This window comes from Talaromyces proteolyticus, assembly GCF_021365285.1.
Source record: "Talaromyces proteolyticus strain PMI_201 chromosome Unknown BGW36scaffold_6, whole genome shotgun sequence".
In the NCBI taxonomy this organism is placed as follows: Eukaryota; Fungi; Ascomycota; class Eurotiomycetes; order Eurotiales; family Trichocomaceae; genus Talaromyces; species Talaromyces proteolyticus.
The window spans coordinates 1,504,831-1,520,375 of record NW_025764282.1 but is presented as its reverse complement, the minus strand read 5'-3'; the positions used below and the strand labels follow the sequence as shown (position 1 = coordinate 1,520,375).

The window sequence follows — 15,545 nt, the reverse complement described above, 5'->3', positions numbered from 1 at the left end:
GCAAGAGGCGTTTGAGATGATGCATCGAGTCGGTTTGGCTGAGGAATGGCTGACGGGCGACATGTCTATTGGCTGGAGGCTCCTCAACTGTGGTGGTCATCATCCCTGGGTGGTGGATAAAGTTTGTTATTTTTATTTCTTTTTATGTGTTTTTCCTTTTTCTCGCTCCCTATTACGGGTACAACGCAGAATTGTTGTTTTTCTGGGCGTGATGTAGGGGGTGTCCCAGTAGGCTGGCGCCATTTCCGGGGTTCTGGATCGTCCCGTCGTCGTCAGCCAATGCTAGTACGTAGCTTAGATTCATTACTAACTGCCTGGACATGAATGATAATTTCTTCTTCCTAACGTCTGTTAGTCTAGTTTCTGCCATTCTGGATAAGGGGTAAGCATCGGCGATCGCCACACAGCCACACAGCTTCTCCTACTGACATTCATCTGACATGCTCCAAAGTACTCGCCAGTGGGGTGTACAAAAGAAGCGTCATAATCCGAGAAGCGCTCTAACTCAGCGGTCTATCTTTTAGTGTCTCTCTTAGTCCCATTTAGTGTATTTAGCGCAGTTCCAAAGGCGATTCTTCCCAGAGACGGTTTGGAGTCCACCTACCCAAGTGGGCCTCCCGTCTTGTCATGCCCCAATGAGGCAGGTTGCTGAGCCGGCATTCAGCCAATGGGACAGGACTGGTGACATCCCATGACCCAGCGCAGCCAATCACCCTGGACTGGTCACCAATCAGGATAAGCAGACTGTAAACTAGACCCCACAACGGAGTGATTTTTATGGACCGCTCTTCCTATTGGTAACTTAGAGTCATTGATGCGGAGATCACATACTTGTTTAATCCATATTCCATAGGACGGAGTAATCACTAATCAGTATCGTCATTTAAATTTAAATCCACACAGTAACTACTCCGTTCTAAACTCTGGTAGAAACTTGTAAGCAGTATTAGTACTATATCGTGTGAACTTGACCGGGCGCAAATCAAGTAATAGATTGTATAATAATATGCTCGCCTTTAGTCACTAACTACGGAGCAACTAAGCCCGGAGCTTCCATGTGGAGCAACGGCTACTGAGGCAATTGAAACCCTGTCCAATTCACTCGAAGCTTCAAGCCACCCTAGAATGTATCTTCCTCTTGTTCCTGTTTCCTGCCCCATATGTAGTATTGCTATTTAATATTTACTATCTACCATGGTCCAGCATCCACTGACGAATCGGTGGCCACAAAGTGGCGGAATCTACCATTGCTATTTGCTAGAAGCTGCACGCATTCAAGCATATATTCATTAATCTAGACGGATGCCGTACTAGGAAGGTTTAAACGCTGGGATAGCCCAGATGTGGCAGATCCGTGGAAATGCGACCATTATGATCGGCATTAGCTTACTACCCCTCGGTCACTCCTTCTATTAGGAATGCAGACTGAGCAGAGTCTAGACAGTGCTAAACTTTGAAGACACGGCTGATAGTCAGCATGAGCAACTCACCGGGACTACGGTGTCGAGTTGGGGACGTTAGCATGGACTGCTGATCCCAGGTTGTTGATACTGGTTGATCCGATTCCAGCTGCAAATCTACTTTTCTATTGACAATATTTGTATGGACGATCACACATTGTTCGGGATTCAATGCTGGGGCCATCAATATCATCACTCTTATAGCAGAGCAAGCAGCGCATTTACAAATACACCCCGTATCATTGGACCACCGATAGCAGCACATACCATCACGTCTTAGTTTGAAAAATTAGACTGTGTATTAGTCAAAAATGATTCCTCGTGGCGGTGGGGCCGTTGCTTCAATGCTCACCAGGTCGCCGACTTCGATACTATTTACCGCTATCAGCATTTACCATTAGATATCAACGGTCTCGGCATCTTCTGACTCCTTACATCAGCTAAATCTTAATGGTCTAACAGGACTATCATTATTACTCTAATTACAATCGAGGCTGTGTCCGACCCACGATATTGACTTTGCAACTTGCCTATCAATTTGAAATAATCAAACTGCGAATTTTAATTTTCGTCTATTGCTAGTTGCATGTCATCTTCTTCTCTTATTGCACGGGGGTCCCTTCCGTAAAACATCGATTCGTATTTTCACAATTAACTATTATTTCCTTTTTTCTTTAGCATCTTAACCTAGGCGAAACTATATCTGCAACTGACTCAAATTGACCCCGGTGAACATTGCAATTCAGCCTGCGAAAGACGGATACAGACAGGATCGTGAGATATCATACTATTCGTTCTTGATAACCAATCATCGTAGTGCTTAGATGAAACAGCGAGCATGATCCTGCCTCCTTGGTATCTACGCTGTAGTAGCAGTACTTTCATACCCGTCAGCTGCAGTAGAATTAGTTCGGAAAGTGGTTCCGATATAAAACCACTACTATAACTTAGTCTCGTACTCAGTCACTGATGACTGGCTGACAATATTAATACTCCGTACTCCATAGGTATTATTGTTTAGTAACAGTAGTGTACACGCTGTCACATTACTCACCCACCCAATTGGTCTCGGAGTATCAATTTACGTCAACAAGCGCACCTAGCTCGTAATTCAATGCAGTGAATATCGGCGACAAATCCTGTTTTGTTCTATTTGCTTCCCTTTTTTTCTAAGCTATTTTTTAACCATCTGTATTTCTTTTTCTTGCTCCGGTCTCCCCCCGCACTAATACTGCTATCCTCGTATTTCACTACATTACCGTAATTTACGGCACAAAACAAAGGTAACATTACAAGATAAATGACCGGGTCAGCCCACCCCAGCCACAGTCTTAGACTAGCACAGATAGCCAATCAGATCAACAAACAGCCGAGATAACCGTCCTTATACAGAAATTGATTCGCCGGCGCCTTGTTGTGGGGCTCTTGAGTCAGCACTTTGCTCTAAGTGGCTACCTTTAGGAGCCGGTATTAGCGTATTGTTCGTCTGTAACGGGTCTGCAATTAGTGTTTCCTGAACCAGACAGGCAAGCCGAGATATATACTCCGTGATATCACGTATTGTTATTCCCTCATGGCTGTTGAATTCCACTAAATTTAGAGCCAACAGTCGACCACATTATGATAGCAGTAGTATGGAATATCATGAAACAAGCTTTCAGTTTTCGGACCCCCATGTCTATCCTTCTGGTATAGTTATAATCAAAGATGACGCTGTGCATCAGATGAAGATTATAACTCAGCCTTTATACAGTTATTCACTTGACATTATTATATCAATCACTACTAGCCATGTAAGTGAGCCTAGTAATACACGGAATATTGTACTGCCAATACTATATCCAAGGATGATGCCGAACGTTGCCGAGATACGATGCCTTTAGCCCCTTGGCTTAAGAATGCACCAGACCAGACCACAGCCTATAATGTGGAGCCTTTCTCCAGATAACAATAGTGTTAGTATGAACTAGACTAAATTGATTAAATGGGGGTTTAGCGTGCGTCAAAATTGTCTGCTAGACCCTAGTACAAAGGAGGTTCCAGATGACCTGACCTACTAAAGTAGTTTGCCGACCATCACTAGGCATAAATAGGCAGATGAAATTATATAAGCACATAATTGGTCTGTGCTTACTTATCTAGAATGTCGTCACAGTTCAGTTAGAGACGCACGATGATGTACGAGACACACTGCATGCCGGACGGTTAATGCGACTTAACATGTGCTACGGATAACTACGAGCCGTGTTTCCTATAATAAATGCAATATTGAAAGGCGGGGAACGTTGTCCTTGCATGCGTTTGGGCTGCATCAATTAGTGTTTCGGTCACATGTAGGCTGGGGGACTCAAGGAAGCTTGAAATCGAGCCTGATGGATAACTTTACAATTTTGAATATTCTCTGCTCTTTGCGTGCTTTTTAATAGAAAACCTGCGATGCTGATGATAGAAAAGTTGATGCTGGGTTTTTCTGATCATTGATGCATTCGTGGGACTGCTTGAAAGTATTCGATATTACAGAAATATCTATCATTTTAATTATAACGTTTTGAATATGCACAATATTGGTACTAACTATTAGAGCTCGTCTGTTTAATAGTCAATTTGCGATATCATTCATACTAGGTACATTCTGAGGGCTGCCACTGTACCAGTTATCATATATATAATTTCATTTCAATCGATGTGTGCCTGTCTTCTGTTTGATACTTGCGACAGCTGCTAATTAAGCGCGATTCTTTTAATTAACGACGCGCTCTCGTCGTATAGAATTATCAAAAGGTAAATATAGTGTAATGCACTAGACCTAACATAACAAGCATCATACCTCGAGGAAAAGCCGCATGATTTCATGGCAACTACGAACAAACTGTGTATGATTTTGCGATGCATCCGATTAGGTTCTCACATGGGCTACCTCGAATGGCCAATTGCAGCGCATGTTGATGTGGGGTCCCGCAGCAATATTAATTCTACCGCAGGATCGAAGTCAGGGACCCGTAAAGCTTCAGCCTGGATGAACCAATTGGTCATCAATTGACTGCCGTCGATGTCCTTCAGCAGAACTAGAAGATGTGTTGCTAATTGAATATTCCTCCTTGCCAGCTACTTCTCTCCTCGCCATGCCCCCCAAGAACGCCCTACCCCCTGGGAATGAGGCCCGACTGCAAATCAACCCGCCAGACAAACTTGACGATCATACCGTCGTCCTCATCACAGGAGCAAATACGTAAGTCGCAGACATTCGCAACGATTGATCCTGTGAACCACGCCAATTGTTTTACAGAAAAGCAAGCTAACTCATTTATTTCCAGCGGCCTTGGTTATTCGGATTGTTGTCGCTTGATCGACGAATTCGCACAGAACTTCTCCGCCAAGCACAAATTAACCATCATCTTCACCACTCGTCGCCCCCCAGCCAAAGTTACAGAAACCCGTAACGGACTTCTCAAATATGCTTCTCGCCACGGAAATCCAGTCGCCAGCCGGATCACAGTCCTCGCAGAGACACTTGACTTATGCGATCTCTGGTCCGTTCGTGCCTTGTCGCGCCGCCTGAACCGCAATTTCCCCAAACTCGACGCTATAATACTGAACGCCGGCGCAGGAGGATGGCTGGGGCTGAACTGGCCGAAAACTCTATATAATGTGTTCACGGATTTCGTACACGCATTGACCTGGCCAAACTTCAAACTTGGGTCGGTGGGCGTCACTGTCCCGAGACATACAAATCTGCCTGAGGAAACCCCCTTAGGCTTGGTATTTTGCGGCAACGTCTTTGGTCATTATATGCTGGCTCACAACCTCATGCCTCTACTCAGGCGTTCTGGACGACCAAATGGCCCTGGACGGGTTATCTGGACTGGAAGTATCGAGGCAACCATTAATTTCTTCGACGTGGAAGATATCCAGGCATTGAAAAGAGACGTTGCATATGAAAGCTCTAAGACATTGACCGATCTCCTTGCATTAACCTCTGACCTTCCCAGCACTGCACCGTGGGTGAATAGCTATTTAGCTGATGATTCCCAACCATCATCAAAAAGCACGACAGCGACAGAGCTAGTAAATAGCCCAGCACCAATAATTTACGTGTCTCATCCAGGGATATTCGGATCCTCTGTTGTCCCCCTCATCCTCCCCTTATGGTACTGCATGCTCGCCGCTATGTATATAGCTCGCTTCATCGGTTCGCCCTGGCATACCGTATCCACGTACCTTGGCGCGATTGCACCCGTATGGCTGGCGCTCAGTCCACAAGAAGTACTCGACGAAGCTGAAAAGCCGTATCGGGAGAACGGTGGCGGGTATGTCAAATGGGGTTCGTCGACGGACAGACTCGGAAATCCGTTGGTAGCCTGCACTGAGATCGATGGCTGGGGGTTTGGTGGCGTGATAGGCACTGGTGTGCTACCGGAAGATCGCGCACGTCGTCGTAAGAGAGGTATGAAATATACCACTGCGGAGGATAGGGTTAGATTTGAAGAGCTTGGGCGCCGCAGTTGGCAGCAGATGGAAGAGCTGCGTGTTCACTGGGAGAAACTGCTCGATGCTGCTGAGGAGTCTGAATGACCATGTGTACATTAATACAATTACTGTCAATAACTTAATATTTAATCGGGGTATCTGCTATAGAAAATACTACATAACCCGTGCGATACTTGCACTGGGCTATAAATATATAGACCCAATGGTCAAGCTGGTTTACTTTAAGTATATCTTTATTAACTTTAATAATTTTATTGTTTAGAATAAACTGAATATATAAAAAGTTCTTATTTCCTTTGCGAGCTCGAAAACTTTTCACAAATTTTTAATTTTAAAAGTTAATCAGTTGATGTTGGTCTTTCAAAGATTATACGTATAAATTTACTTATATATATATCTAGATACACATAGCTCGCAATCAAATGTTTATAGATTAAGATAGATTATGTACAGAAAATCGGTCCTTTCAGTTATTATCATTAATTGACATGTCTACCGAACACCTATAATCTCTTTTCTGTATCTCCTTTCGTTTTTTTGCATAAGAGAAGAAATCAAGAAAGGACAAAAGGAAAAGTATTTACAGAGCAACAGACAGCAGACCTGTTCCACCTTCATTTATATCTCAAAGAAATCTTTAGGCACCATAAACAGCATTTAAACAAAGGATTAGAAAAACGTGCTTTTGTTCTTTGCAAGCGGCCCACCCACAAGAGATATACTCCATTTTTTTCTTCTCAACATGACAATTAAAATTGGGTTGATCAATGATGGGAAAACGGCCACCAAACATAATACAGAACGTTCGAGTAAATAGATGAAAGGCAAAAGAGCAGAGAGATGTGTATACAAAAATGAAGAAAGGGGAATTATCCCGCGTAAACGGGTATGCAGATCGAGAAAATTGATATAGATATCAAGAGAGCCAAACAGATTAACTCCAACTTAGAGGAGAATGCGATGAACGAAGTATCAGGTCATGACGCTTGTGATAGATGGACGTCGAGAATATTAACAACTCTTTCTCACCACCAGGGTCTAGAAAGGAATGACATCGACGCGAAGAGAAGGACTAAACGGGATTATAAAGAAGTAATGGTGGCACCGGGTATGTGTTGACCTATGCCCTGGCACCGAGATTGAAAAGGGGAATGTAAAATCAAGGTCGTTCATCACATTACATGATAATCGCGGGGACTGGATAAGTGTTAGCATCGTCAGAAAAAGATTAGAAGTAAGGGCTTACCATCAATGTTCTGCTTAATGCTCTTGTGTGGTAGAATGGAACCTCCATTCACATAGACCTCATCTGCAATGGTGACATCGTCACCGAGGACAGTAACATTTTCAAGACGGGCCCATTTACCGACGGAGCTGTTCCATCCTACAATGGTGGATTTGACCCACGCATGGTCCTTGACCCTGCTGTTTTCCAGCAGGACACAGCGCTGGAGACGCACTCCATCGCCAACCACCACATTGGGCCCAATCACCACATTTGGCCCAATACGGCAGTTCTTGCCGACCTTAGCAGTGGGATCAACCATCACATTACCGCCATATACAAATGATTCCGATGACGGTGTTAAAAGCTTGGAATTCTGCTTGGTAAGGGAGGACAGGTAAAGACAAGTACCACTGAGAAAGTCCTTTGGCTGGCCCACATCCATCCAGAAGCCCTCCAGGTCGAATGAGTGCAATTGTCCTTCCCGGACGATAGCGGGGAATGTCTCCTGTTCAATTGAAGTCGGGCGCAGCTCAATGCGCTTGAGGACGCTAGGGTTTAAAATATAAATGCCGGCATTAATGCGATTTCCGACGAACTCGACGGGCTTTTCCACGAAGCGATCGATACGGGTAGGGTGATTGGGTTTGTGAACGACAACACCGTATTTGGAGGGCTCGTCGACCTTGGTGACCACAATAGTACCCTCTTCGCCGTGGGACTTGTGGAATTCAGCCAGCTTCTTGAAGGGGTATTCGCAAATGACATCTGAGTTCAGAACAAAGAATGGCGAGTCGTCCTTGCCGAGAATCTTCTCTGCCAACTTCAAAGGACCGGCCGTGCCCAGGGGCTCGGACTCGACGGAGAATTCGATGTTCACGTTGTATTGCTCTCCGTACTGGACACAGACTGACGCATTAATTTGGTGCATTTTACACAATTGGTTACAAGCACGCATCACGGTACCTTTTTCAACGCGGCAACCATGACATCAGGCCGATAGTTCACGGCCAGAACGATATCGGTGACGCCGGCAGCAGCCAAGCTCTCAACTTGGTGAAGGATCATGGGCCGGTTTGCAAACTCGACCAATGGCTTTGGAAGAGTGAGCGTCTGGACAGGGCGAACATCAATCAGTAGAGTTCAATTAAGTTTTCGGTGTGTTCGTCGCTAGGGGTGGGTGATCTTCGCTGCATGCTGTCCGAACGTGGGCAGCATGTCGGAGGGGAACTTACGAGGGGTCGCAGACGGGTACCAAACCCTCCGACAAGAATAAGAGCTGATAGTTTCGAGATGATTTAGCTGTGGACAGGCCATCTTCATTTGAGGAGAGTGGGCAGTTACCCTTCATGATTATGGAATTGGATTAACGGTGGGCTGGCGGCGTAACACGTGTTGTCGTCGGCGCAGTGACTCGGGGGGAGGACACTGCGGGTCGCAAGGATGGAAGAGAAGGAAAGCGAGCGGTAGAATGGGGTGGACGGCGACTCAATGTCTAGCTGGGGCGGGCGAGCAATAAGTAGAGCGACTCATACAGGCGAGAGCAGAGAAGAGAGGAGAAGAGGGAGGGGGCGAAGAGGACGGCATGAAGAAGTGTCGAAATGGACAACTGGGAGCTTTTCAGGGTGCTTCTGCTACTGGTGGTTGGAGTGGGCGCATTAGGCTGTTTTGGGCGTTGCGGCGTCGCACCAGGCGCTGACTGGCCGAGTCTGCTGCGGGCTCCGGGGCACGCGTGACCAGGCACCCGCTTGCAGCGTCTTATTGATTATTTTTATATTCAGCATTATTATGGAGTACCTATTAGGGGATGCCCCTTGGATTCCGTTCTATTATTATTCTTTGTTCTTATTTGATGATGATAATATTAACGATGACAATCATAACCATATTTCATCCTGAGTATACTCCCAGTCGTACTGAGCTGGAATAAACCAGCCAATGGCGCACGCATGCGTCCATGTGCCCTTGACACAGCCATCCATACTCGGCATATACTAGCATTCTCTCCCACAACCCCGATCCGTCAGGTGACGCCCTGTGGCAAGGCCACTGTGTCACCGAAAACTAATATTATTAACGTTAGTATTACTATTACTACTGTCATTATTATTTATTCAATATTCAATAAGGAGTATCCAATTTGCTAAAATGAAGCCAGATCGGCCGTAGCCAATCGGATCCGCCAGCCGTTGATCCACGAACACAGTAAGCCGCATCAGGCCTAGCCTGCGAACTGAAACAACATGTGTACGCAATAATAATTATTAAGTGCACTTTTAGTAGGGAATCGTGGCGGGCCTCGGTGCACTACCACAACACATGCTGCTAAACGACAACGTGGCAATGGTATTGGTTGACCTAAGCCTACTGTGTGTCTGGCGGCAGTATGCCGCCAACTCTGCTATTGCCAGCTTGTGCCTTCACCCCAACGAAATTGACCATCCAATCCCGCACCTGTTTCACTTTGTATCGCAGCTTGTCCTCCTTCTCTGCGCTGAGAATCCTAGTGGCAGACCATATGCCGCCGGAGTCTGTCACGTCAAGCGGCTGTCTGTGCAATAAATCCACCTTGGTCATGTCTTTTCGCAGGCTCTGTCCGTACACACGGTCTTGAAAGAAGCTCAGTCCCGCGTTGCGAAGTAGAATGATATCTCGGGACCGCAACCCATGTAGTGTGCTAGCAAACGTCTCATTACTTTCGGTAATTTTCCTTTTGTGGGTGTCGTTCACTGGGAGCCAGAAAGTCACGCCAAACCCAGTCTTGGTCTCATCCCCTACCACAAGCTCGAGAATATCAAATTGTTGATTAGAGTACCGCGATGTGACTCGCCGTGGTGGATTGATGCCGAGGATTGCCACAACTAATGTTACACTCAGAGTTTGTGGAACAATGGACAGAAGATATGCAGCGTTTGGTATGTCCTTTAGATGGCATATCTTTCCCAAGAAAGCTAGATGAGTATCAGTCGAGCAGCTGAAGGCTGGATCTACACTGGCATCCTCATAACTGTCATGAAGCGAGAGGGTTGTTTCGTCATGACTCGAATCTGATAGATAGTGCGTGTCTCGGATTGAGATTGAATGTTGATAAAAACGTGACAAAACATCCCCTGGAGCCTTCGACTGTAAGTCAAGCGTGTCTAGAAAAACAGTATCGTGAGTAGAGCTAGCATGAGCCTCCGGCCCTACCAACACTCTCCACCTAACAGCGTCGGAACGGACAGCGCCTCCAGCGGCATGGAAGGGGGCCACAGCAGCGTCCAGAAGCTCCACATGATCCCAGTGTAGCTGCCTTGATGGAGCACCAATCAAGAAGATGGTTTTCCGGGACATGGACGCACGCAGAGCATTGCGCGGATGGTCGATGTCTGGACGTAGGCGAGGTCGAATAGAGGTCAAGAGTTCGAGTATTGGTTGACTGTTTGCACTGCTTGAGATGCGCGGTCACGTGAGCGGGTCTGGCTGCGTGGGCTGCAATCGACCCGATTGGCTGGCGGTACGTGGCAACTCGAGTCAAATGAAGTTCGCCGCAGCGGAAGTGGTCGCAGGCCGTCGTCTTCTGCTTCCCCAACCTTCTTCTATCCATCTCATCTCATCCCGTCTGGGCAGTTCTTGCCATACCTATAATTTTTTTATCTTTCTTATTGTAAATCATCCTCCTTCGAGACCTCGCTCCCTTGAAAATCGCGTTTCCCGTGTGGCTCGCGGCCCGGCGCCGCTCAACGTACAGTCATGGCTCTCAACGCTTCGGTGAACATTCCGGTATGTTTCTAAGTCCTACTAAGCTCTTTGCCATCAGGCTAACACATTCTGCGTGATATTTAGCACTTGCAGACTGCGGCGTCTGAACTGCTGTCGACTATGAACGCCGTTGGTTCCCAGTGGCAGCGTGTCAATAGGAACAACGAAGCACCGCACCAACTTAGAAAGCGGCTAGAAGTGGCACCGGTTTTTGTATGTTCAACTGTAAAATTCTCTCATATTTCGATAAATACTGATGCAAGTTCCAAGAAGGAGCACCCTGCCCTGCCAGATGCCTTGAAATCGGCTACTATTGATAATCTAAGGCCGCACATGATGTTTGGCCTGCTGACTTCTAGGCCTTTGTTTGGCCAGCCGACACTGCGCTCTGCAAGTATGCTACTTCGCGCAAGTAAACCACTTCAATCCTCTCGTCAATTTTCGTCACTCTCCTCTTTTACTTCCCGGCCAGTGCCGAGACCGTCCGGGACACATGGGCTTTCGAAGCTAGACCAACACAGATTTCTATTTGGAGGAGTCACGCACAATTTTCTAGCACAGAAAGAGAGGGCAGCCAACAGTAACCCCGGCAGCGCGAACGCTCAGAACATATTTTACCAGTCTCTACTTCGTGCAAATATGCCTGCCATCATCGTGGAACGATATCGCACCGGTCAATATGCTACCAACCCAACAACCGAGGCCATCTACCTAAAGGCCTTGCAGCGAATTGGCGGTGATGCTGCTGTTCAGGGGAGCAATCAAGGCCTAGATGCAGATCAATTGCAATCAGTCGGACAAGCCGTAGCTGCTCACGCTCACGGCAGTCAGGTTGGTGTGTCAACCAAGCAGTCTGGCACTGGGGCGAAAGAGGCCCCTCTGTATGTGGTGGTCGAAGAATCTCTTGGTAGCTCAGTCTTCCGCTGGGTTAAGTTTTTCTTATACTTTGGATTCTTTGCTTATCTGTCACTTGTGTTAATCACTATTCTTGTCGAAACCACTGGATTAATCAAAAATGTTCGCGGAACTCAGACCAACGAGGCCACACCACAACAACAAAAAGTCCGGTTTAGCGATGTTCACGGATGTGACGAAGCCAAGGACGAACTTCAAGAGCTGGTGGAGTTTTTGTTGAACCCTGAGCGATTCTCTACTCTAGGAGGAAAACTCCCTAAGGGTGTTCTCTTGGTTGGTCCTCCTGGAACTGGAAAGACTTTGCTTGCGCGGGCTGTTGCTGGAGAGGCTGGGGTACCCTTTTTCTACATGTCTGGATCGGAGTTTGATGAGGTATATGTTGGTGTTGGTGCCAAACGTGTTCGAGACCTTTTCAACCAAGCTCGTGCCAAAGCGCCCGCCATCATTTTCATCGATGAATTGGATGCTATAGGTGCGAAGAGGAATGAACGTGATGCGGCGTATGTTAAACAAACTTTGAACCAGCTTCTTACCGAGTTGGATGGATTCTCCCAAAGCAGTGGCGTCATCATCCTTGCGGCCACCAATTATCCTCAACTCCTCGACAAAGCTTTGACTCGCCCTGGTCGATTCGATCGCCGGGTCGTAGTTGATCTCCCTGATGTTAGAGGGCGCATGGAAATCCTCAAGCACCACATGAAGAATGTGCAAGTCAGCACTGATGTGGATGTTGCAGTTGTTGCACGTGGCACTCCGGGCTTCTCGGGTGCTGATCTGGAAAACCTGGTCAATCAAGCTGCGGTTCGTGCAAGCCGCAATAGACAGGAACGTGTTGGTCCTCGAGACTTTGACTGGGCCAAGGATAAAATCATGATGGGTGCAGAGGCTCGGAGTCGTATTATTCAAGAAAAAGACAAATTGCTCACTGCATACCATGAAGCAGGTCATGCGCTTGTTGCCTATTTTTCACCGGCTTCTACGCCTCTTTACAAAATTACCATAGTACCTCGCGGCATGGCGCTTGGTATTACTCATTTCCTTCCTGAGATGGACACGGTTTCGAGGAATTATAGCGAGTATTTGTCGGATATTTCTGTCTCGATGGGTGGCAAGGCTGCAGAGGAGCTGGTCTTCGGTCCCGAAAACGTCACCAGTGGTATCTCATCGGTAGGTTAAAAATGTTTTGCATATGAAATCAATATTGGCCGATTTCTAACTTTCTTTTCCGGCAATAGGATATCCAGCAAGCCACAAACACAGCATTTACGCTAATCACGAGATTCGGCTACTCGAAGAAGCTCGGAAACGTGGATTTGTCAACCAATTACGAAACTCTATCGTCGGAAACCAAGCAGGAAATTGAATCAGAAGTTCGACGGCTTGTTGACGAGGCGAGTCTTCGTGCTACCAACATTCTGACGGAGAAGAGAAATGAGTTGGAGATCCTCACGAAGGCGCTGATGGAATACGAGACACTGAGTAAGGAAGAAATGGAGAAGGTGCTTCGAGGCGAGAAGCTAGACAAAATGCAGTCGCTTCCAGCGGCACCACTGAAGCTACCAGACGCACTTACCACGGCAGCTTTGAAGCCGACACAGGCACAGACACCAGAAACGGGGGTTACGGCGGCGAAGTGAAAATTGCATTGGGTTATTAACTAATATCCATCTTGTTCTATAATCATCGTGCTTCTATGAATGCAATGGGACAAGCTCCTGTATTTTTTCTTGTGTTATTTACCATATTAGCAACTCCACCATGATATAAAATCCACATCATTGATCACGAAATAACTCATTCCCACGAAAATAACTCGGTTTTTGTACAAATATCGGAAATAATTAATATCTGGCTTACTCAGGTCTAGGTCTCGGCATGACACCTCGGCATACTCTGCATGCATGCTGCATGTAGTCGATCGTTGCGCGACTAACTTCTGACTTGCAGGTTGTCACAGTCACCACCCGACGTATCTGAAATATACTGACTGTCGGCAGCAGCAGTGGACACCGATGTAGTAGAGAGAGTAGATATACTAAGGTATAGGAATAGCCAGGGACGGCTCAAGGATCAGTTAGTTTATGTAACGGTCGATCAATTCCAAATCGAACAGGATCAGAGTTGTTCACCGAACGTTCTAGCTTGAGACCCTTGCATCGGTTTGTGGCTTGGATCATGGGTGTAGGTAGCTGATAAACCCACCCAGGAATCCAGAAATAGCAGTACATATATTATGCTAGGGAAAAAAGGAACGGAAGAAAAAGGAATGGGTAGCAGCGAGGCAACAGCCATATCATAATAGTAATAGTACATATGTAATAAAATCGACATGGATTAATGTCGTATCGTGTGGCGCCGAGAGATGCACGAGCCATGAACTTAAACAAGAAAAGAAAGGAACGAGCCTGGTAAAGGCAAAAAAAAGGAAAAGCAAGGGAAGAAATGAAGAAGGAAAGAGGATTTGGCATGGCTCTCGTCATGGTATTATTAATTATTTAATCCCTGGCATATCAACCATGCAAGCCCGACGATCCCTCTAACAGATTTAATATTTCATGCGTAGGGAGAGATCTTCATTCGTCCAACGGCGTCTTAACATGTATCACTAGATTGTGTTTCAAAAGAGATGTCGATAGTATAATTAGCACTGAATTATTGACATCAATGATTCAATATTACCTGCATTATGAGCCGTCGACGCAATTCGATACTTCCATCCACATTTCCAAATTCTAACAGGATTTTGTAATTCCTTTTATTCTGGATTGGTCGAGCCGACCCGCATTGCAAGGATCTGAGGGCCCCATTTCCTGCGTGTATTATTTATTATTATTATCGGCCTTTTCTTACACTGACTGTATGGACTATGGATACTAGAGGCTACAATCAAACCCCCGCCCTGCTCGGGGGACATGTTCGGAAGGCACAGATCGAGCCTATTAATCTTTTGCACCGTCTTTCTCTAATTGAAGATGTGGCTCGCTCTGCCTGGTAGTACATTCGTCTTCATCGCCAGCTCGGTAGGTAGCCTTTCACACCCCCAACTCTCTCTTACCTGTAATCTCTCTTATAAAAAAGAACCCACAGTTCTTAAGCCATCATGCTATAGAGACAATACAGGAAAAAGCAATTTATGTTGGATGCGTCATCTCTTGACTTTTCATTCGTTTTTTTATAAGGACTTTTTTTTCCAATTTCAAAATTATTTTTCTCCCCCCATCACGCGATAGAAAAGCCTCTGTTTCTTTGCTATATATACGGCTTCCTTCCCACAATTAATTGCTCATCGACACTGTCATCGACTTGACAGTAGCCTGTGATAATCAATATCGAAGCTGCAACAGCTGATATCAAAACACCTATCCAGCACTGAGGCAATGTGTGACCATACACTAGTCAACTACCGCTGCGGCCACCGACGATATCTGGTCACAGCATGGTGCTCCGTATATGCGCGAACGGGGAAGACGTGTCCTCTGAATGTCGTGAGCATGTAGCTCTCCCGTTTCCTATCCCTATGCCCTATTTCCTAAGCGGTACCAGCACTAACGCCGCACAGAGAAGATCGAATCGACGAAGACTGCGGTAAGGACGAATTGTTGTTACAGCTGAGCAGCGGTTGTTTTTGCTTTTTCTAGTCTTTGTTCTCTAACTTTTGCTTCCCCTGGGTTCCGAAAACCTTATTTTTATGGGGCCGTGTGCAATTCCGATTCCTT

At 46.2% G+C, this 15,545-nt stretch overlaps 5 protein-coding genes across 5 annotated transcripts; 2 read left to right on the top strand and 3 right to left on the bottom strand.

Annotated features, from left to right (window-relative positions):
* Positions 1-4,582: 4,582 nt before the first annotated feature.
* On the top strand, positions 4,583-6,032 carry BGW36DRAFT_397279 (uncharacterized protein; the record flags this gene model as incomplete). Its single annotated transcript, XM_046218273.1, has 2 exons — positions 4,583-4,689; positions 4,775-6,032. The coding sequence occupies 2 exons, from the start codon at positions 4,583-4,585 to the stop codon at positions 6,030-6,032; spliced, it is 1,365 nt and encodes a 454-aa protein (XP_046072310.1).
* Positions 6,033-7,125: 1,093 nt separating this feature from the next.
* On the bottom strand, positions 7,126-8,104 carry BGW36DRAFT_359392 (mannose-1-phosphate guanyltransferase; the record flags this gene model as incomplete). The annotated part of the gene is made up of 2 exons (XM_046214069.1): positions 7,126-7,145; positions 7,195-8,104. The coding sequence occupies 2 exons, from the start codon at positions 8,102-8,104 to the stop codon at positions 7,126-7,128; spliced, it is 930 nt and encodes a 309-aa protein (XP_046072309.1).
* A 1,433-nt stretch (positions 8,105-9,537) lies between these two features.
* BGW36DRAFT_427562 (uncharacterized protein) lies at positions 9,538-10,506 on the bottom strand (the record flags this gene model as incomplete). Its single annotated transcript, XM_046220430.1, has 1 exon — positions 9,538-10,506. The coding sequence occupies one exon, from the start codon at positions 10,504-10,506 to the stop codon at positions 9,538-9,540; it is 969 nt and encodes a 322-aa protein (XP_046072308.1).
* A 234-nt stretch (positions 10,507-10,740) lies between these two features.
* On the top strand, positions 10,741-13,614 carry BGW36DRAFT_320038 (intermembrane space AAA protease IAP-1). Its single transcript, XM_046212627.1, has 4 exons — positions 10,741-10,935; positions 10,999-11,127; positions 11,185-12,996; positions 13,065-13,614. The coding sequence occupies exons 1-4, from the start codon at positions 10,906-10,908 to the stop codon at positions 13,464-13,466; spliced, it is 2,373 nt and encodes a 790-aa protein (XP_046072307.1). The 5' UTR covers positions 10,741-10,905; the 3' UTR covers positions 13,467-13,614.
* On the bottom strand, positions 13,615-14,029 carry BGW36DRAFT_379033 (uncharacterized protein). Its single transcript, XM_046216175.1, has 2 exons — positions 13,959-14,029; positions 13,615-13,864 (listed from the first exon to the last, which is right to left on the bottom strand). Exons 1-2 carry the CDS (start codon positions 13,984-13,986, stop codon positions 13,683-13,685), a joined length of 210 nt encoding a protein of 69 aa, XP_046072306.1. The 5' UTR covers positions 13,987-14,029; the 3' UTR covers positions 13,615-13,682.
* Between the last annotated feature and the right edge of the window lie 1,516 nt (positions 14,030-15,545).